Source organism: Canis lupus, chromosome 7, assembly GCF_011100685.1.
Source record: "Canis lupus familiaris isolate Mischka breed German Shepherd chromosome 7, alternate assembly UU_Cfam_GSD_1.0, whole genome shotgun sequence".
Lineage (NCBI taxonomy): Eukaryota > Metazoa > Chordata > Mammalia > Carnivora > Canidae > Canis > Canis lupus.
Genome location: NC_049228.1, coordinates 66,364,843 through 66,387,660, shown reverse-complemented (window position 1 = coordinate 66,387,660; position 22,818 = coordinate 66,364,843). Strand labels below are relative to the sequence as shown.

The 22,818-nt window shown below is 42.5% G+C and overlaps 1 protein-coding gene and 1 long non-coding RNA gene across 2 annotated transcripts in view; both read right to left on the bottom strand.

Moving 5' to 3' along the window:
• The window catches only part of ABHD3 (abhydrolase domain containing 3, phospholipase), a 52,396-nt gene extending 49,791 nt beyond the window's left edge, over positions 1-2,605 (bottom strand). The window contains exons 1-3 of the mRNA XM_038541815.1: positions 2,594-2,605; positions 1,179-1,553; positions 576-739 (exon numbers count right to left, since the gene is read on the bottom strand). Of these exons, the coding sequence (XP_038397743.1) occupies positions 576-739; positions 1,179-1,553; positions 2,594-2,605 (551 nt within the window). The remainder of the gene's footprint in view (positions 1-575; positions 740-1,178; positions 1,554-2,593) is intronic.
• An 11,255-nt stretch (positions 2,606-13,860) lies between these two features.
• On the bottom strand, positions 13,861-22,461 carry LOC102156766. Its single transcript, XR_005362579.1, has 4 exons — positions 21,957-22,461; positions 18,176-18,273; positions 15,716-15,751; positions 13,861-15,185 (listed from the first exon to the last, which is right to left on the bottom strand). It is a non-coding gene; the product is annotated as an uncharacterized LOC102156766 (long non-coding RNA).
• Positions 22,462-22,818: the final 357 nt, after the last annotated feature.

Below are 22,818 nucleotides of genomic sequence, written 5' to 3'. Positions count from 1 at the left end.
AGCCCGACGTGGGATTCGATCCCTGGTCTCCAGGATCGCGCCCTGGGCCAAAGGCAGGCGCCAAACCGCTGCGCCACCCAGGGATCCCTGGACCATATCTTTAATACCTCAAGGACATGCATTTGCTTTTTAAGAGGATGTCCTTTTACAGGAGTCCATCATGCCAAATCCAAATTAATTGGCATCCTTCTCCACTCCATCCCCACTCCCAGCATCAGTGAATTGGTACACATCATCAAAGGATCTAGGTCCTCAGGGACAGATGCATGCCACATTGGAAAAGAGTAAACCGCCAAACACTTCTCCAGAAATAAACCGTTTACATCAAGGCTTGGGTGTGCACACACATGCACACACACGCGTGCATACACACACACTGTGAAAGGCAATACCTGAATATTTTCCTGCAACTGAGTGTATGTGTGTGTGTGTGTGTTTTGGGGGAGGGGGGTACCGATTTCCATGTTCATTCCCCCTTTCTTGTCTAGCTGCTTACCAAAGGTTACCCGAGAGCTAGGAGGATGCAGGAAACCCCGCAGTTTTGAATGAATGACTGAACACGTAAAGGTACTTACTTCCTGTACTGCACTGAGGGCTTCGAAGTGATGAAAGGTCTCAGGAGTGTCTGTCCTCGACTCTCCCAGCACCAGACTGTCGGGTAGTACGTTTCTGTCACCACGGGACAGTGGTCCTGAAGAAAGCGGCTGAAGCTCTCACCCCCCGTCACTAGCTGGGGCTTCTGTGGGGGGGGGGGGGGAGCCAGTATTACGGCAGAGGGTCCAGAACGAAGTTTCTGCCCACCGTACCCCAGAAATGGGCAGCCCCGCCCCTCGCGCGCGCTCCCTTCCCGCTTCCATCTGCTCCAGAAGCCCGGCCCGCGTTCTTCGCAGTCGCACGGGCCGGACCCCTCGGGACGGAGGCTAGAGCCGAGGTGAGGGCGTGGTTCTCGGAAGGGCCGGCGGGCGGCGGCGGGCGGCGGGGCAGCGCGGGGCCGGCGGGTCCCGGGGCCGTCCGAGGGCGCGGGCGGGACCCCGGGCACGCGGACCGAGCCGGCCCCGCGTGCGGGCGCAGGGGCAACCGGCCGGGCGGGGCGCGCTGGCCTCCGCGACGGCCCCGCCGCCCGCGCCCGCGGCTGCAGCTCCCGCCTCGCGCGCTGCCTGCGCCAACCCCCGGCTCACCTTGGCGATGCTGCTCAGGTAATAGCAGGCGTAAGCGACGCTGAAGCCCAGGATCAGGGATAAGCCCACTCCCGAGCCGAAGAAGCCGACCCGGACGTGGTGCTCCAGGTAGAGGGAGAGCTCCCGGGAGAGCATCCGCAGGTCCATCGCTAGGCGCTGCGTGGCCTGGCTGGGGGCCCGCCGGCGGCCAGCACCGGGAGCGGGCGCGGCGCCGCGGGGGATCCGGGAGCGGGGCGCCTCTCGCCCCGCGGAGCGCAGCTTCCGCCAGCGGGCGCGGCCCCGGGGCCCCGGGAGACGCAGCCCAGCAGCTGGGCGCCGCCGGCTCCGCCCCGGCCTCCCCGGAGCCGCCCCCGCCGCCAGCCACTCAGGAACCTTCTAGACGCGCGGCTCCAAGCGCGGCCACCGTGGGGGCGAACCGGGACTCCCGGCCGGCTCGCGCTCAGCCTGGGCGACCCCCGAAGGTGCGCAGACAGCGAGAGCCGACTTGGGGGGCGGGCGCGGGCGCGGGCGCGGGGGCGCGGGTAGGCCCGGCGGTGCGCGGCCGGGTCCCGGGCCAGGCACCTGCTCCTGTGACCTTGAAGGATTCCGCGCGGCGGTGCGCCTCACTTACTGTGAGCCCTATAGGGGCTTAGGGTGCCCCGGAAAGAAATTGGGGGAGTTAATGCGAAATATATGTTGGGAGAATGCACTATGTGCGGGGAGAACATCCTACGTCCCTCAGAAAGTTGTTTCGCTATCAAAAAGAGAAAAAACTCTCTATAATGAGGATATTCATACTTTAGATTCTTCTGAATCCTTTCAGTTCCTTAAGTATGCCTTACGTGGGAAGTGATTACGGAAAATAAATAAGGAGATCAAGGAAAGGAACTAGGCTTCAAAAGATTTTAAAGCCTATTTGTGGTTCGCTAGTGCCTTGAATTTCTGGAATTACAGAAATTCAGTTACTTAACGTACGGACCAGAAACCATTATCAAGGATGTTTTCCTAGGCCTGTTTATGGCAATACGACTAAACCAGGAGATACAGGCATCTAAAAGAGCTAGAAGATTTAACAGTCTATTACTAAGAACTCCACCCACCTAGAAGTACCAAGAGTGGCAAGACTCAAGCAGGCAAAAAGAAAGAGATAGGCAAAAAGAAAGGGCTGTATAGACTAGGAAAAAATTTCACAGGATTGTAAATTAATCATAAAAATTAGTGATCGATAAGTGGGATGAGCCAGAAGTGAGCCATTTATTAGGTCACGGTAACTTGATGGTTGTCAGCACCCAGAATAATATAGTTGCCTTCACTGAGCCTGTTTTTTTTTTAATAACCTGTAGAATAATAATTTCTACTTTATAGAGTCTTTGAGATGGCTAAATGAAATAATGTATGCACTGGTCTCACTCTGAGCATAATTCTTTTTCACTCACTGGTTCTTGCATCCGAGCACACCCAGAAAACACAAATATACATGCTGGTTGCCATACTTGACAATTTACATGCAGCATTCTTTTTTTTTTTTTTTTTTAAAGATTTTATTGATTTATTCATGAGAAACAGAGAGAGGTAGAGACACAGGCAGAGGGAGAAGCAGGCTCCATGCAAGGAGCCCAACATGGGGCTTGATCCCAGGTCTCCAGGATCATGCTCTGGGCAGAAGGCAGGCGCTAAGCCGCTGAGCCACCTGGGCTGCCCAGCAACATTCTTTTTTTTTTTTTTTTTTAATTTTTATTTATTTATGATAGGCACACAGTGAGAGAGAGAGAGAGGCAGAGACACAGGCAGAGGGAGAAGCAGGCTCCATGCACCGGGAGCCCGACGTGGGATTCGATCCCGGGTCTCCAGGATCGCGCCCCAGGCCAAAGGCAGGCGCCAAACCGCTGCGCCACCCAGGGATCCCTTTTTTTTTTTTTTTTAATTTTTATTTAGCAACATTCTTTATAATGCCTGCACGCACCTTCTGCTCTGCCTACCGGTAAATACATATATATTTTATTTTGCTTAAGTTTACAATAATACCGTAAAATACTTCCTGAGCATCACAATGTGTAGGAAGCATCTAACCAGGGAGTAAACAACTCTGAATTCATCCACTAAGGCAGACCATTTATTCTTTTGGAGCTTCAATTCCCTGACTATAAAATAAGATGGTAGAGACTGAACTTTCTTTTCTTTTAGAACATTCACAAACTTCTTTAAGACCTATCCCAATTTAGAAATACCAGAAAGGGAGACAGAACATGAGAGAACAAGGGGAAACGAACAAGGGGTGGTAGAAAGGGAGATGGGCAGGGGGTGGGGGTGACTGGGTGACGGGCACTGAGGGGGGCACTTGATGAGATGAGCACTGGGTGTTATTCTATATGTTGGCAAATTCAACACCAATTAAAAAAAAAGAAACAACTGTCAGATAACTTTTGTACATTAAATTTTTTTTGTAAAAAAAAAAAAAAAAAAAAAAAAAGACCTATCCCAATTTAGATGAAGAAACGAGAGCTCAGATCCTAACATGACCCCTAATAACTTCTTCTGCTGGTGTCTATGCCTGTGTATAATTCCTTCTCCCTGAGTGCAGAGAGGACCAGTGACTTGCTTCTAACCAACAGAATATAGTAAAAGTGATGAGATGTCACCACTTCTGTGATTACATTATATTATGTGACTCTAGCTTAGCAGACAGGAGCTAAAAGGCTCTCCTGCCACCTTGAGGAAGCAAATAGCCATATGAACTGCTGATGGAGAGGACCACATAACAGGGAACTAGTGGTGACCTCCAGGACTTGTGGGGGAGCCTCTAGCTGATGACAGCTGAAAGGTCAGGTCTTTAGTCCCACAAGTGCAAGGAAATGAATTCTGTCGACACCCTGAAGAAGCTTGGAAGCAGATTCTTCCTCAGTCAAGCCTCCAGATGAAAACACAGCCTGCCCAACATCTTGACTACAGTCTTGTGAGATCTGGAGCAGAGCCCCAGTTAAGTCGTGCGTGGAGACCTGATCCATGGGGCTGTTTAAAACTGCTAAATTTATGGTGATTTGTTATGTAGCAATAGAAAACTAATAGAGAAGATGAAAAAGTCCCACAAAAGCATTCAGATATTAATAAATATCAGCGGTTCATTTTTGCCTACAAATGTACATTTGAGCCTTAAACAACACAGGGGGTTAGAGGCACTAACCCCCGCACAGTCAAAACTGTGTATAACTTTTGACTCTTCAGACACTTAACAGACTACTATTAATGGAAAGCCTTACTGATAACATAAACAATTAATACATATTTTGTATGTTATATGTATTATATACTATATTCTCATAATAAAGTAAGCTAGAGAAAAGAAAATGTTCTTAAGAAAATCATAAGGAAGAGAAACCCATCTATAGTACCATACCATATTTATAAAGAAAAATCTCATAGGGCGCCTGGATGGCTCAGTCAGTTAAGTTTCTGCCTTTGGCTTAGGTTGTGATCCCAAGGCCCTAGGCTGGAGCCCTGCATCCCGCTTCTTGCTCAGCGGGTGGCCTGCTTCTCCCTCTCCCTCTGGCTCTGCTCCCCCTGCTTATGCTCTCTCTGAGAAATAAATGAATAAAAAATCTTAAAAAGAAAAGAAAAAAATCCTCATGTAAGTGGACCTGTGCAGTTCAAACCCATGTTGTTCAAGGGACAATCATATTTATTGAAGGAATGTTTTAAATAAATTAAAGTTTTCAGCTTTCTTTCTTTTTTTAAAGATTTTATTTATTTATTTTAAAGCAAGAGCAAGAGGGAGAGAGAATGAGCTGGAGGAGGGGCAGAGGAGGTGGGAGAGGGAGAACTCTGTGCTATTTTCACAAACCTGAGATCACGACCTGAGCCAAAACCAAGAGTCAGATGCTTAAGTGACTGAGCCACCCAGGTGCTCCAATTTCAATTCTTTCAATCAATATTCAAAATTAAGAAATACTCTAAGATTTTTAACACTTTTCTTTATACTTCTCTTTAATTAATTGTTACAATGAACATTTATTACTTTTTAAACAGCAAAAATGTCATTTAAAAACATACAAAATTAATTGTAAAAGGAATAAATCATGTGAAAAGATATAGCTAAAAGTAGGAAAGGCCAAGCATTCTAAGATGTGATGGAAAACAAGTTTTAAATAGGAACAGGTCTTCACAAATTGGGTGGAATATGCCCTGGTTTCTTTTACAGAGGAATGACATTTAGAAACCAAGATATGGGCACTTGGTGCCCACTGGGCACTGGTGTGGTCATTGCTACTGAGGTATCATTGTGTCTAGGCCCTCTCAGCTGACTGAGTTAGGTAATATAGCTATGTATACTAACCCATGTGTACATATATTTATAACTGTATCTGTATCTATATCTATAGTTGTTTTTGTATTTATGCTTCTGTATTTACATTAAGCTAAAGATGAGTTCAGAAAAAAAGATGACCTTTTTTTAAGCCCTCCCTGAGGGCTTTTAGGAGGAATTAAACTTCTTAATTAGTAATGTTTCTGGGTGGTTTTTCTTTAATTTTTGGATAAAGCAAAATTCTACCTATAACAGGAAACACCTTATACACTTAATCTCCTCAATTCTATGGCAAATCAGCAACAGGAATCAGGCAGAGGACAGAATGGTTTATACTCACAGAGAATGCCAGAACTGAAAATCACAAGGCATACATTTAACGAAACAAAAATTTTAGGTTACATTCAATTAAAAGAAATATCATAGCTCTGGGGCATCTGAGTGGCTCACTTGGTTAGAGGTCTGACTCTTGATTTTGGCTTAGGTCATGATTTCAGGTCATGGGATCAAGCTCTGCATTGGGCTCCACTCTCAGAGTGGAGTCTGCTTGTCCTTCTTCTGCTTTTCCCCTCAATTTTCATCTCTCTCTCTTTAAAATTAATTAATTAAAATCTTTTATTTTTTTAAGATTTTATTTATTTATTCATGAGAGACACAGCAAGAGAGGCAGACACATAGGCAGAGGGAGAAGCATTCTCCCTGTGGGGAGCCCAATGTGGGACTCATGCCCTTAGCCAAAGGCAGATGCTCAGCTACTGAGCCACCCGGGTGCCCCCCAAAAATCTTTTTTTAAAAAATTTTTTAAAATTTTTATTTATTTATGATAGTCACACACAGAGAGAGAGAAGCAGAGGCACAGGCAGAGGGAGAAGCAGGCTCCATGCACCGGGAGCCTGATGTGGGATTCGATCCCGGGTCTCCAGGATTGCGCCCTGGGCCAAAGGCAGGCGCCAAACCGCTGCGCCATCCAGGGATCCCCAAAAAAATCTTTTTTAAAAAGAAATATTATGGGCAGCCTGGGTGGCTCAGCGGTTTAGTGCAGCCTTCGGCCCAGGGCCTGATCCTGGAGACCCAGGATCAAGTCCCACATCGGGCTCCCTGCATGGAGCCTGCTTCTCCCTCTGCCTGTGTCTCTGCCTCTCTTTCTCTCTGTGTGTCTCATGAATAAATAAATAAAATTTTTAAAAAAGAAGAAATATTATAGTTCTACATGAATTGTTATAAAAATTGTAGATGTCACCAGATTATTTATTAATAAACCACTGTGACCCCAACTCATCAGTTCTAATACTTATCACTACACTAACTGTAGCTCTATCTTTAGCACTAAGAATCCCTAACACTACGAAGCCCAACTTTAGCACTAGCAACCTGATTTCCAACTGATTGAATTTTGTGGGGAAGAGACTATATTCTGGGAACTGAGGCCAGAGACTTCAGGATGAAAAAAGAAATTTAAGTAAAAGGGCTCTAGTTACTGGCAAAAAGTCATGTTAGGAGGAATGTTCATGGGGGGCTCCCGATGGAGGCCTAGGGAAGAAAAAGAAGTTGAATTCTTGGGAGGCTTCAGAAATGATCAAGGAGGCAGATAAGTTTGTTGTCCCCAAACCCCAGTCCCAATCTGTACTCCCTACAGAGCAGGGAGCTGGTGCGAGGCTCAATCCCTAGACTCGGGGATCCTGACCTGAGCTGAAGGCAGATGCCCAACTGACTGAGCCACCCATGTGCCCCTTATCACTGGAATCTTGAGTAAAAATCTGCTTAAAGCTTCCCTCTCAAGCTTAATCTGTGTTTATTAGATTCAGGCTATGGTAGCCAAGTAGTAGCCATAATAGGGAGATAAATTAACCTGCTTCCTCCAAGGTAACTGAAGTCATTTGGGAATGCCTTACTGTGGAGAGGATTAATTTACAGACTAACCCAACTGGAGGAACATAAAGTTGATGCTTCCACTTCCTCTTCCTCCCTCCCCAGAGGGAAACCAAAGACAAATTTTGTGTAAGATAGAATGACGGGAAGAAAGAGAGAGAGAGAGGGAGAGAGAGAAAGAAAGAAAGACTCATATGGGTTCCAATTGAAATGTTGAGGTCAAAATTATCTGAATGGAACTTTATTTATTTTTAATTTATTTACTCAAGAGAGGCACAGAGAGAGGCAGAGACACAGGCAGAGAGAGAAGCAGGTTCCCCATGGGGAGCCCAATTCGGGACTCGATTCCAGGACCCCAGGATCACGACCTGAGCCCAAGGCAGACGCTCAATCACTGAACCACCCAGGCATCCCTGAACAGAACTTTTAATAGAATTCTCCTTCATGCAGAGATGCAGCTTTCTGATCATATGTAGTTGGAAAGAGAAATATTTTTGGCTGCCTTGACATCTCTGAAAACACTCTCCCTTGTTAATTCTCAAATAGCTCATTTACAAGTAAATGTACCCATAGTAGATAAGTAAGGAGTGGTCATGTGAAAGAACTGGAAGAAATGTGCTAAAATTAGTTCTTAAGCCAACTTATTTAAGTAACAGCAACAACATAAAAAGGAAAATAGATTAGTAAATTCTTAGTTGCATACCTTCCAAATTTACCTGTATATGCACACTTGTGTGACTGATGGGCTATGGTCCTTGAAGCGGAGATTAGGGGGATGAGACAATGCCCTTTTCTACCTCATCAAAGGTCACAACCTATGGTAGGCAGCATTCTATGATGTCCTCTCAAGATTTCTCCCACTGGTGTACACACCCTTAGATAATCCCCCACTCTTGAGTGTGGGTGAGACATATCAATATGATTGGATATCATTTCTGTGATTATGCTACATTATATAGCAAAGGTGAAGTGATTTTGAAGATGTAATTTAAGAAGCCCCAAGCAGTAGACTGAGTTAACCCATAGAGAAATTTCCTGGGTGGGCCTGATCTAACCAGGTGAAGCTTTTTTTTTTTTTTTTTTTAGATTTTATTCATTTGACAGAGTGAAAGAGAACACAAGCAGGGGGAGCAGGCGAGGGAGAAGTAGGCTACCCTCCAAGCAAGGAGCCCGATGCAGGGCTCGATCCCAGAACCCTGGGATCATGACATGGATGCTCAGCTGACTGAGCCACCCAGGTGCCCCTCAGGTGAAGCTGACATAGAAGTCAGAGACTCTTCTGTTGGCCTTTAAGAAGTAAGCCTCCATGGGTTCTACAGCTGCCATGAAATTAATTCTCCGAATAACCATGGGAACTTGGAAGAGGATCCTGAACCTCAGATGAGACTGTAGCCATAGCTGTTGAGTATGTTAGCTGTGGGTTTTTCATCAATGCCCATTATTATGTTGAGGAAATTCCTTCTTGCTCCTAGTTAGTTCAAGGTTTTCATCATGAAAAGGTGTTACATATTTTCAAATACTTTTTCTGTATCAAATGAGATGATCATCTGTTTTTTTCCCTTTATTCTGATAAGTGGTATAGTACCTTGATTACTTTTCATATGCTGAAGCACCATTGCATTCTAGAATAAATCCTAATCCGCTGTGGTGTATAATCCTCTTTCTGTGCTGTTGGGTTAGGTGTGCTTGCATTTTGTTGAGGATTTTTTCCATCTATATATATAAGGAGTTGTTTCTAGTTTCCATTTGTGGTAGCTTTATCTGGCTTTGGTATCAGGGTAGTACTGGTGTCATTAGAGTGAGTTAGGAGTGCTTTCTTCACTTTTATGTTTTGGAGGAGTTTGAGAAGCATTGGTATTAATTCTTTTTTTTTTTTTTTTTGGTATTAATTCTTTAAATGTCTGGTAGAATTCACCAGTGAAGGCCAATGGTCATAGGCTTTTTTAGGGGGAAGGTTTTGCTTTTGGGTTTTTTTTTTTTTTTTAAGATTTTATTTATTTATTCATGATAGAGAGAGAGGCAGAGACACAGGCAGAGGGAGAAGCAGGCTCCACACAGGGAGACTGATGCGGGACTGGATCCTGGGACTCCAGCATTACGCCCTGGGCAGAAGGCAGGCGGTAAACCGCTGAGCCACCCAGGGATCCCCATAGGGGGAAGGTTTTGATTAATGACTCAACCTCTTGTTATAGGTCTGTTCAATTTTTCTGTTTGTTCTTGAGTCAGTTTTGGTATTATATGTTTTTCTAGAAGTTTGTCTATTTTGGGATACCTGGGTGGCTCAGTTGGTTAAGCGTCTGCCTTTGCTCAGGTCATGATCCAGGAGTCTTGGAATTGAGCCACAAGTCAGGCTCCCTGCACAGCATTCCCTCTGCACACACCCTCAGCGCTGCTGCCCACCCCCCTTCAACTCTCCCTGCCCCTACTGGTGCTCTCTTGCTCTCTCTCAAATAAATAAATGAAATCTTAAAAAAAAAAAAAAAAAAAAAGCTTGTCTATTTCATTTAGATTATCTAATTTATTTGTTTACAATTGTTCACAGTATTCTGTTATAGTCCTTTTTATTTCTGTAAGATCCATAGTAATCATCCTACTTTTAATCTGATTTTAGTTTTCTGAAGCTTCTGTTTTTTAGTCAGTCTAGCTAAAAATTTTTCCATGTCGTTGTTTCCAAAGAATCATCTTTTGATTTCATTAATTCCATTGTTTTTCTCTTCTCTATTTTATTTGTGCTCTAATCTTTATTATTATCTTCCTGCTGCTTCTTTGGGGTTAACTTGCTTTTCTTTTTCTAGTTCCTTAAGTTATTAGGTAAGGTTATTGATTTGAGATCCCCCTTTTTTTTTAAGATTTCATTTTTTTATTCTTGAGAGACATAGAGAGAGAGGCAGAGACATAGGCAGAGGGAGAAGCAGGCCCCCTGTGGGGAGCCTCATGTGGGATTGGATCCTGCCACCTGAGCCAAAGGCAGATGCTCAACTAGTAAGCCACCCAGGTGCCTCTCTTTCTTCTTCTTAATGTAAGCATTTTCAGCTATCAATTTCTCTCTGAGCACTGCTTTCTCTCTATTCCATGAGTTTGGGTATGTTATGTGTTTTCATTCATTTTAAATTAATTTCCCGTCTCTCTTTTGATTTCTTCTTTGACCCACAGGCTTCTTAAGAGTGTGTTGCTTTGGAATGGAATATTACTCAGCCATTAGAAACGACAAATACCCACCATTTGCTTCAACGTGGATGGAACTGGAGGATATTATGCTGAGTGAAATAAGTCAATCGGGGAAGGACAAACATTATATGGTCTCATTCATTTGGGGAATATAAAAAATAGTGAAAGGGAATAAAGGGGAAAGGAGAAAAATTAAGTGGGAAATATCAGAAAGGGAGACGGAACATGAAAGACTCCTAACTCTGGGAAACGAACTAGGGGTGGTGGAAGGGGAGGTGGGCGGGGGTTGGGGGTGACTGGGTGATGGGCACTGAGGTGGGCACTTGATGGGATGAGCACTGGGTGTTGTTCTATATGTTGGCAAATTGAACACCAATAAAAAATAAATTTATATATATAAAAAAAGAATGTGTTGCTTTGGGGTGCCGGGGTGGTTTAGTTGGTTAAGTGTCTGACTCTTGATTTTGACTCAGGTCATGATCTCAGGGTCGTGAGATTGAGCCCCATATCAGGCTCTGAGCTGGGAGAGGAGCCTGCTTGGGATTCTCTCCTGCCCTCTGCGTTTCCCTCCCCAGTTCATGTTCCTGTGTACAAACTCTCTCTTCCTCTCTCTCAAAAAAAAGGTGTTTTTTTTGTTTGTTTCCACATATTTGTGAGTTTTCCAAATTTCCTTCTGTTATTGATTTCTAGCTTCATTTCATTGTGGCCAGATAAGATACTTTGTAGGTTTCAGTCTTTTAAAATTCATCGAGACTTGCTTTGTGGACTAGCTTATGGCCTTTCTCGGAGAAGTTTCCATGTTCAGTTGAGAAGAATGTATTTTGTTGCGGTTGGGTGTGATGTTCCACATATGTCTATTAAGTCTAATTGGCTTATAGTGTTGTTTGAATTTTCTATTTCCATATTGATTTTCTTTCTCTTATTACTGAAATGGTACAGTGAAGTCTTCAACTGTTGTTGTAGAACTGTCTGTTCCTCAATTCTGCCAGTTTTTGCCTCATATATTTTGGAGCTTTGTCGGTAAGTGGGTATATGTTTATAATTGTTGGACGTTCTTGATGGATTGACCCTCTTATCAATATAGGTCTTTGCTTGTCTTTTGTAATGATTTTTTTACTTAAAGGTTTTTTGGTCTGTTTGTAGTCTAGCTGCCCTAGCTCTCCTTTGATTACTATTTGCATGTTATAACTAGGCTGAATATGGACTGCAAAAAGATATGTCTAAGTCTTGACTTCTACTTATCTGGAGATATGATCTTCGATGCAGATGCAATTAAGTGAATGGTTCTTGAGATCATCTTGGTCTTAGGTTGGGCCTTAAATCTAACGACAGGCATCCTTATTAGAGAAAGGAAAGGGATATTTGAGAGACACCCACAGAAGAAGGCCATGCGAAGATGCCAGAGGGCATTGGAGTAATGTATCTATAAGCTACAGAATGCCAGCAGCAACCAGAAGCTAGGAGAGAGGCATGGTGTGGATTTCTCCTCAACTTTCAGAAAAAGCTAACCTGGCCAACTCCTTTATTTTGGACTTCTGGTCTCTAGAACCACAAGAGGATACATTTCTTTTGTTTTCAGCTACTTAGTTTGTGGTAATTTGTCATAGGGAACTAATCCACATGGAATATATTTTTCCATTCTTTCACTTTCAACCTATTTGTGTCTTTGATGCTAAAGTGAATCTCTTATAGACAGCATACAGTTGGATTTTTTAACTTATTTTTTATTCATTTAGCCAATCTCTGTCTTGTTTTTTTTTTCTCTGTCTTGTTTTTAAAAACAGCTTTACTGAGATATAATTTATATACTATGCAATCTCTTTAAAGTGTGCAATTCAAGATCATCTGGGTGGCTCAGTCAGTTAAGCATCAGACTCTTGGTTTTGGCTCTGGCCATGATCTTGGGGTTGGGTTGTGGGATCCAGTCCTCTGTCAAGCTTTATGCTGCTGAGCATAGAGCCTGCTTCAGATTCTCGTTCTTCCTCTGCTCCTCCCTCCTTCAAAAAAAGTGCACAATTAAATGGTTTTTAGTATATTAGATTATATATATATTTTAAAGATTTTATTTATTTGATAAAGATAGAGAAAGCATGAACAGGGGGAGGGGCAGAGGGAGAGGGAGAAACAGACTCCCTGCTGAGCAGAGAGCCTGATGCAGGGCTGGTTCCCAGGAACCTGAGATCATGCATGACCTGAGCCAAAGGCAGAGACTTAATTGAGCCATCCAGGGGCCCCAGATTATACATTTTTAAAAATCTACAAATAAACATATATTTCTGTAGCAAATATATGCGGTATTTTGTTATATGTATCACGTGATAGAATGCATATAACAAAATTTGTTAATTTAACCATTTTTAAGTGTAGAATTCAGTGATATTAATCACATTCAGTATTGTGTAACCATTGCTGCTTTTATTTCAAAACTTTTATTATTACCTCAAATAGAAATTCTGTAATCGTTGAGCAATAAATAACTCCTCATTGCCCTTCCATCAACCCCCATGGTAATCTCTACTCTACTAGCTATCTCTGAATTTGACTAGCATTGGTACCTAATACAAATGGAACTATACAATATTTATCCTTTTCTGTCTGGCATATTTCACTTACAATGCCGCCAAGTTTCATCCATGTTGTAGCATCAGAAATTCACTTCTTTTTAAGGCAAAATAATATTCCATTGTCTGTATATACCACATTTTGTTTATCCATTCATCTATTAATGAACACATGTGTTGTTTCTACCTTTTGGCTGTTGTGAATAATACTGCAATGAACACTGTTATACAAATGTCTGTTTGAGTACCTACTTTCAATTTCTTTCTTTTTTTACTTGAGCATAGTTGACACACAATGTTACATGAGTTTTAGGTATACAACATAGTGATTTGACAAGTTTATATTTTGTGCTGTGCTCACCACAAGTGTAGCTGTCATCTGTCCCTGTACATTGCTATGAAAATATCATTGATTTTTTTCCTTATAGCTGTGTCTTTTCTTCCCATGACTTATTCATTCTGTAACTGGAAGCCTGTATCTCCCACTCCCCTTCATCCATCTTGCCCAACTCCCCGCCGTCCCTCCACAGTTCCTTTGGGTTTATATATAGGAGTGGAATTGCTGGATTATATTGTAATTCTTGGTTTTTAATTGTGGCAAACATAACATTAAATTTATCTTTTAAAAAAAGATTTTATTTATTTATTCACGAGGGACAGAGAGAAAGGCAGAGACACAGGCAGAGGGAGAAGCAGGCTCCCCATGGGGAGCCCGATGTGGGACCCGATCCCAGGACTCCAGGATCACCACCTGAGCCAAGGGCAGACAGATGCTTAACCACTGAGCAACCCAGGTGCTCCTAAATTCATCTTTTTAGTGCTTTTAAGTTTGCAGTTCAGTGGCCTGCGTTTAGATTGGTATGCAGCCATCATCCGTCTCTAGAACTTTTTCATCTTCTTGATAGAACACTCCAGTGAAATGTTGTAATGTGTGATATATCTTGGAAGTAGAGAAGTTATAACTGAGAGAAAGTTTATACAGTTTGGCACTAGGAATTCTAATTGGACTCTGCCAGTTCATATCTTTTCTGTGAAGGAATGCCTGAGAGTACTCAAAGGTTCATAGTAACATGTGGAATACTGAAATTTATATGTTGAGTGTCTGATCACATGCCAACAGGTAGGGAAAAATTGTCCTATAAAGTCTTCATTGGAAAAAACAAGACAAAACAAAACAAATCTTTCACAGAAATTTTGTTGCATTTCTCAAGTTCTTACTGTTGGCAAATCTAGTTTGGGAGGACAAGAAAAAAGTGTTATTTGTTGTTTGGGATCTGGAGTGCTGGTATAAATTGGTAGGAATGATGCAAGTTTGTCATAGCTCCGAGACAGATCCTGACAGGCCAGGGGCATGGGGGCTATACTGTCCCTACTTCTTGCGCAGAGTGTCTTCGAGAACCAGCCTGTAACACAGGTCTAAAATTATGAGCCCTAATAATGCTTGCATTTCTGACAATTTTGGCCACAGATGTGTTTGCTGTGACTCCTCCAACACCAACTCTTGGCACTTCTCAAAACTATGCATGTTAGGATATATTTAAAAAATGAACCTTGAATGAAGAGGAGGTGAGTCTTCATGAGAATGGACCCTGTGACACAGCCAAAACTTTATCCTATAACTCTTCCTTCCCCTTTTTTCCTCCACAAAAGGAACCAGCTGCCATTTTACAGAGTTAAGGAGCATGAGGGAAATTTCCCTTTTAGAAATTCCTAGCTAATATAGAAGACTCATATAAGTTGAGTATGAGTTGGGATGAGTATGCTAATCCCTACCCGCACTCAAGCCATTAAAATCCATTGGTCAGAGTAGTGGTCATGAAGGTCACATGGTTAATCCAATTTGGGCTCTAGTACATTGCATTGTATGATTTCTTTTTTTTTTTTAAGATTATTTATTTATTCATGAGAGATACAGATAGAGAGAGGCAGAGACACAGGTAGGGGGAGAAGCAGGCTCCAAACAAGGAGCCCAATGTGGGACTGGATCCCCGGTCTCCAGGACCACAACCCTGGGCTGAAGGCGGCGCTAAACCAGGAGCCACCAGGGCTGCCCGCATTGTATGATTTCTGAATGCGTAGCTGGAATAGACATTCCTGGCAACTGGAAGAATATGCATATTGGCTCCTGATCTATGGAGTGAAACATAATAGTAGAAAGTTCTAATGAAAATTCTGTAATTGCCTTTTCTTACCACAACAATAAACCAAAAACTTTCCTGGAGGGATTGCAGAGATTGGAGCCACCATCTGAGTTGAAAAATGCAAATAAGATTCCTAATCAGTTCCCCATTTAACCTGCTATTTAAGCTTGTAAAGGAAGATGGCTCTTGTGTGTTATTGTAAACTTAATCAGATAGTGACTAAATTATAGCTGTCTTAGATGTGTCTTCTTTATTTTTGTTTTTATTTTTTTATATGTTGCCTCTTTAATGGAGCAAGCATATCCATATGCAGCTCCAGCTTTTGCAGCTGTTGATCTGGCAAGTCATTTTTTTCTCTGTAACACCTGACAAGTAGCCACACAAACATTGCTTTCAGTCTTTCCTCAGGGCTGTAATCTAGGTTACTGAGGATCCATTACAGTTAAGGCATTATATTGATTTGACTTGGTGGTCTAGAAGTGTCAAGAACCCTAGATATAGTATAAGACCCATACATACCAGTGGATGGGAGATATTCTTCAAGAAAATTTTGGTCTAAAAAAAAAAAAGAAAAAGAAAAGAAAATTTTGGTCTTATCACTTTGGTGAAGTTGCCAGGAGTCCAGTATTAAGGAGCATATCAGGATATCCTTTCTAATATAAGAGGCAAATTGCTGCAAACTGCACTATTAGCTGCTAAGAAATAAAACACTTGGGACTTTTTGGATTTTATAGGCAAGATATATCACAATTATATATGCTCTTTCCCATAAACAAGTTTTGAGTAGGTTCCAAAGCATGAAAATATTCTACAGTAGGCCTAGGCTGCAGGGCAATTTTCTTTGCCATATGGGTCATGTAACCCAGGACAGCCAATGTTGTTAATATCAGTGACATGTGGAGATACTATATGGATCCTTTCAAATGCATAGTAGAATCCCAGTGCAAAACTAGTATTTTAGAGCAAAATTATACTCTCTTCTGTCAATAAATATTTTCCTTTTGAGAAATAGCTCCTGTTTGCTTTTGAATTGTGACTGAAACTAAATGCCTGACCATGGGATATCAACCAAGATATGTGCTTTGAACAGGTGACCAATATATGGTATTCCCACAGTCAGAATCAATAGATTCAGGAATCAAGGTGTTGACAAAGAATTCTTCCTTGCTTCTTTCCTGTTCTGGTGTTTGCTGGCAATCTTTGGCGTTCTTGTCTTAGAGGGCATCAGTCCAATCTTGGCCTTATCACATGGCCTTCTCTTTGTGTCTGTCCATCCAAATCTCCTTCTCTCTTCTAAGGACACCAGTCACTGGATTTAGGGCCCATTCTCTTTCTGTATGACCTAATCTTAACTTGATTACATCTACAAAGACTCTTTTTCAAGAGGTCAAATTCACACGTGTCAGGAGTTAGGACTTCAGCATATCCTTTGAGAACATAATACAACATGTAAAACTTGTTATGTATAAAATCCATTTTGTGTATGTGTATAATGTTATGTATAAAATGTATAATGTTACGTGTAAAATCACTCCTCCTTTCCCTTTCTCCTACTATTTTGTGTACTGAGTGTTGGTGATTGTTTAATTTTTCTCTTTTTTCCTGGTCTAGCAAAACATCTGTCAATTTGCTGGTGGTTGTTAACTTGAATATAGGTTATAGGGCATCCAGGAGGGATTATGGCTGAACCAGAAGTGGAATTAATATATTCCAGATATGTATATGGTAATGAATAGGACCTTGTGACTTTTCTTTTGGGGGGGGAGAGAAGGTGAAGTCACCTTCGTTTTAAGTGGCATAGTTGCATTCTCCTATGCAGATGTATGAGTTCTTTGTTATATGAAGTTTAAGTGTGGCAGAACAGTGAGAACGGTACTGAGTATCTAAAAAGGTAGAATATTCCTGTTACTTGTAGGAAACTAGTGAGAGATCAACTGATAAGAGAAGCCGGTTTTTTGTTTCCCGATTCTCTTGGAGCTTCCTGCAGCCTCTTGGAATTGCCTTGCCCGAGTAGGAACCCAAAAGCTGCAGTAGAGCATGCCCTGCACTCATGGAGCTCTGACTTTGGCAATAGTCATGACAGTGCTAGGCGACACTGGGTAGCTAGTCTCCTGCAGCTTCAGTGTGAGGGTCAGCTCTTGGCTTATTGTAACGTAGCGGAAGTTCTAACATCAGCAGCTCAAGGACACAGTAATTATGGGTCCTAGGTAACATCATTTCCTCTTTTTCTCCTTTTGCCGTCAGTGGGTGGTGGGGAGGGGAGAGGAAGGTCGTGTTTTCACGTAGTTATTAATCTGTCTTTGCTTCTTCAGCCTTTCTGACACTTTTGCAAATAATTTGGCGTATTAAATTCCCTTTGTTTAAATATATGGAGTGATTTATGTTTTCCTAAGTGGATACTGATACACTTTTCTTCTTGGGTGCACACAGCTAGGCTACATTTTTCCTCCCTTTCAATTAGATGTGGCTGAGTTCTAGATGATGGGATGTAACAGAATAATATATGCCAGTTTGGGGCTAACACTTTTGGGAAGTGAGCTACGCTCTTCCCTGCTTCCTTCAGCTACACATGGATAACTGTGGGGCATCATGGAACAAGAGCATGAGTCTCTGAATTACTATGTGGAGGAAAGTGTTAAACTACTACATGAATGGAAAATAAAACTTAATTGTATTAGAGTCTTTATAAGTTTTCGGTCTATTTGTTGTAGCAGATAGTGTTACTGTAAACTAATATTTTCTCCAAATATTACACATTTTTATAGATTGTAAAGTATCCAGAAATTCATTCCTAGTAGTAAGAATAGTAAGTGAATAACAAAACTACTTTATTTCTGGGGCAAGGATATATTTATTTTATCTCACTTATGATTAGGATAAAAAACTTACTAGTTTTCAATGACCCAAAATGTTTCTGAACAAATGGGTAAACAAACATATGTACAAAATAACTGGATTCTACACATGATAAATACATACATGACACAGTGGTTTTCAAAGTGGTTTTCATGGCGTTCTATTGGAAGAAGATGTCATCTTGGCCTTGTGCTTATTTTGGAGAATACCAATGTAAACATCTGGGGATACAGAGGATGATCTATTAAGGAAAGTATGTAAATTTTTCCATATATTTTGTATCTTCTACTCTCTTACAGGCATACCTTGTTTTATTGCACTTTGCTTTATTATGCCTCAGACATTGCCTTTTCTTTTTTTAAAATAAATTGAAGGTTTGTGGCAACCCCTGTGCTAGGCAGGTCCATTGGTACCCTTTTCCCAACATCATTTGCTCACTTCATGTCTCTATGTCACAATTTGGTATCTCTCACAATATTTCAAATATTTAAAAATTATTTTGTTATGGTGATCTGTGATCTGTTATGGTGATCTGTGATCAGTGACCTTTGATGGTACCACACAGACCATACCCACATAGATGGTGAACTTAATTGATAAATGTTGTGTGTGGTTCGACCAGCTGTTCCTTCATTTCTCTCCTTCTAGTAGGTGCCTCCCTATTCCTTGAGACACAACAATATTGAAAGTAGACCAATTAATAACTACAATGACCTCTAAGTGTTCAAGTGAAAGGAAGAGTCACATCTCTCACTTTAAATCAAAAGCTAGAAATGATTTACCTTAGTGAAAAGGCATGTTGAAAGCTGAGATAGGTTGAAAGCTAGGTTTTTTCCACCAGTTAGCCAAGTTGTGAATGCAAAGGAAAAGTTCTTGAAGTAAATTTAAAGGTGCTAAATCAGCGAAAACACAAATGGTAAGAAAATGAAACAGCTTTATTGCTGATATGGAGAAAGTCTGAGTTGTCTGGATAGAAGATAAAACCAGCACAACATTCCCTTAAGCTGAAGCCTAATCAAGAGCAAAACCATGACTCTTTACAATACCGTGAAGGCCGAGAGAGGTGAGGAAGCTTCAGGAGAAACGTCTGAAGCTAGCAAAAGTTGGTTCACGAGGTTTAAGGAAAGAAGCTATGTCCATGACATCAAAGTGCAAGGTGAAGCAGCAAGTGGTCCAGAAAATTTTGGTAAGATCATTAATGAAGGTGGCTATACCAGATTTTCAATATAGACTAAATAGCCTTCTATTGGAAGAAGATGCCATCTTGGCCTTTCAGAGCTAGAGAGGAGAAATCAATGCCTGGTTTTAAAGCTCCAGAGGGCAGGCTGGATCTCTTGTTAGGCGCTACTGTAGCTGGTGACTTTAAGTTGAAACCACTGCTCCTTTGCCATCTGAAAATCCTAGGGCCGTTAAGAATTATGCTCAATCTACTCTGCCTGTGCTCTATAAATGGAACAACAAAGCCCGGATGACAGCACATCTGTTTACAATATGGTTGACTGAATATTTTAAGGCTACTGTGGAGAACTATTGCTCAGAAAAAAAAAAAAAATCCTTTCAAAATATTACTGCTCATTGAGAGGTCTGACTCTTTTTTTTTTTTTTTTTTGACTGACTCTAATTTTGAAAGAACTTCCACTGTGGGTAAAATTCTATCAAACAGTATTGCATGCTACAGAGCAACTGTTTGTGAAAAAGAGTCAACAGAGCAGAAAAATTCATTGTTGTCTTGAGACATTGCCACAGCCAACTGAACCTTTAGCAGCCACCGCCCTGATCAATCAGCAGCTATCAATGTGGAGGCAAGACCTTCCATCAGCAATATTACAACTCCCTGAAAGTTCAGATGATGGTTAGCATTTTTCTTTTTAGCAATTAGGTACTTTTATTTTTTAAAAAATATTTTATTTATTTATTCATGAGAGATACAGAGAGAGAAAGGCAGAGACACAGGCAGAGGGAGAAGCAGGTTCCATGCAGGGAGCCCGATGTGGGACTTGATCCCGGGTCTCCAGGATCACGCCCTGGGCCAAAGGCAGGCGCTAAACCGCTGAGCCACCCAGGGATCCCCCACAATTAGGTACTTTTAAAATTAAGGTATGTATATACTTTTTAGATGTCATGCTATCACACATATAATAGTCTACAGTATAGTGTAAACATAACTTTTATATGCACGGGGAAGCCAAAAAATTCATTTGATTCACTTTATTGCAATACTTGCTTAATTTGGTAGTCTGGAACCCAACCTGCAATATCCCTGAGGTCTGCCTGTAATTTTGATTTTTGAGCATATTTTATTATACCTATAACATGGTAGTACACATATAATTCATGCACAAATAAGTACATATATTGGAAGTACATGTTCAAAAATTTTGTACTGAAAGGATGTATAGTCAAAACCATTTAGAGACCATTGGCAAAATGTATTGAGTAGTCTTGAAATAGTGTTATTAGCAACACTAGTGTTGCAAATAGCAACATGATAGTGTTATTAAGTCACAGGATATTTAATAAGGGGATGGATAGATAAGAGAGCACTTAATACAAAGAAATACATACACTACTACATAGGTTATAGTCTAAACTGTATGTCTTAACTTCCTTGTAATCCTGGACAAATTACTACTTAATCAATCCTGACCTCATTTTCTTCTTATCAAATATGAGGACTGGGCTAATTTGAGGTTTCATATTTATGCTCACTTATACTCCAGAGGTTTTGATGAGTTTCTGTACAGCTGCTGCAAAGGTAAGAGATAGGAAAGACTATAGGCAGGCTCTAGCCTTTCTATATTGCCTCACTACCTAGCTTCCTTTATTGATCAAATGTACAGGGTAAGAACAGAGGGTCTGTGGGGTGGCTAGGGAGAAAAGAAAACCACCAGGCTAGATCATTTCTTAAGATCTCTTTTCATTTTAAGGGCACATAAAATTCAAAGCTGTTATAACTAATCTTTGTTATCAAAAACAAAAGCCTTTTGGGCAGCCCGGGTGGCCCAGCGGTTTAGCGCCGCCTTCAGCCCAGGGCGTGACCCTGGAGACCTGGGTTTGACGTCAGGCTCCCTGCATGGAGCCTGCTTCTCCCTCTGCCTGTCTCTGCCTCTCTCTCTCTCTATCATGAATAAGTAAATAAAATCTTTTGAAACATCAGAAATTTGGCTGGCCTATTTTGAACAAATAGTTTAAATCTTGATTGGTCTCTCAAATTAGCTCTATTTGGTCTTTGGGATTCCATATTGGTATCTTCCCTCACTTTTATTTACATGAAAAATTAAGCATATTTTATTTATTTTACTACATAATAATTAGTTGGTCACATTTTACAGCCCCTTTCTTTCCACTTGATTATTGTCTTTCCATTTGGCTATTTGATTCTGTTGGAGTATTCCTGCTACTGTGACTCTCAGGAAGAGCAATTGTTTATGCTAAGAATGCCTCCATGCCAGCTAAAAAACAATGGTTTTTAAATCCTACACACCATAATATCTTTTATTTAAAGATTTTATTTATTTATTCATGAGAGACACACAGAGAGAGAGAGAGAGGCAGAGAGAGAAAGAAGCAGGCTCCATGCAGGGAGCCCGACCTAGGACTCAATCCGGGGTCTCCAGGGTCACGCCCTGGGCCAAAGGCAGGCACTAAACCGCTGAGCCACCAGGGCTGTCCCATGATGTCATTGAAACAACAGCAGGGGGATCCCTGGGTGGCGCAGTAGTTTAGCGCCTGCCTTTGGCCCAGGGCGCGATCCTGGAGACCCGGGATCGAATCCCACGTCGGGCTCCCGGTGCATGGAGCCTGCTTCTCCCTCTGCCTGTGTCTCTGCCTCTCTCTCTCTCTGTGTGTGACTATCATAAAATAATAATAATAATAAACAACAGCAGGCAGAAACCACTCTTACCAGTCCTCTTATGTTCCTTTCAGGATTGTCTTTAGCATATAAGGGCTGAATCACGTCGAGGGTGGAGGTGGTTATCAGTGGGCAAGATACATGTAAACTGTCTCAGAAGCTTGTAGTGTCTGGAGCCTCCTTAGCACCCTGACTCCGCAGGAAGTAAGAGCCACCGTGGGTTCGAAGGACTTTGCACTTTGCTCACACTCGGTACCATTCGAATCAGCTTAAAAATACGTCCCTCATCGCCCACTCGGGTTTGCTATGCTCGCAATTCACACACACACAAGTGCACGTCGCCCTTACTCTGCGCCGTGATCTGTCCTACTTCCGATCCCGTTAGCAAAGAAGGCTGCAAGAACGCGGAACGCCCGACCCACACCGTACGCCTAGGTCCGCTGGAACTTGGAGCCTGACCTCAGCCCAGCTGCCGGGTCCCCGCGCCGGCGTCGAACCGCAACCTCGGTTACACTTCCTCCAGCCCCACCCCCGGGCCAGTGGACGGGCTCTGGCCCCGCCCCTTTTCTCCCAGCCAATGGGGCGCGCCGCACCTCTCCGTCCGGCCACGGCCCCGGCGAGCCGCCCCTCCCGCCCCTCAGGCTCCCGCCGGCCGTCGCCGCCCCTCCCGCCGCGCTTTCCGGACGCGGCGCATGCGCACTCCCGTCGGGCCCTGGAGGGACGCTTAGGGATCGATTTTCGCCTCCTTTCTTTCTCCAGTCGCGCGACTCTCTAAAATCCCTTCCGCCCTACTGTCGCTGCGGCTCCCTCTCCTAGTCCGAGAAGGTGCCGCTCCAGCCTTGAGTGCGTCGGTATCCGGATGTGGAGCCGCTCTCGCCCGGCGGGGACTCTGTGGCGAGGCGGAGCGCGGCGG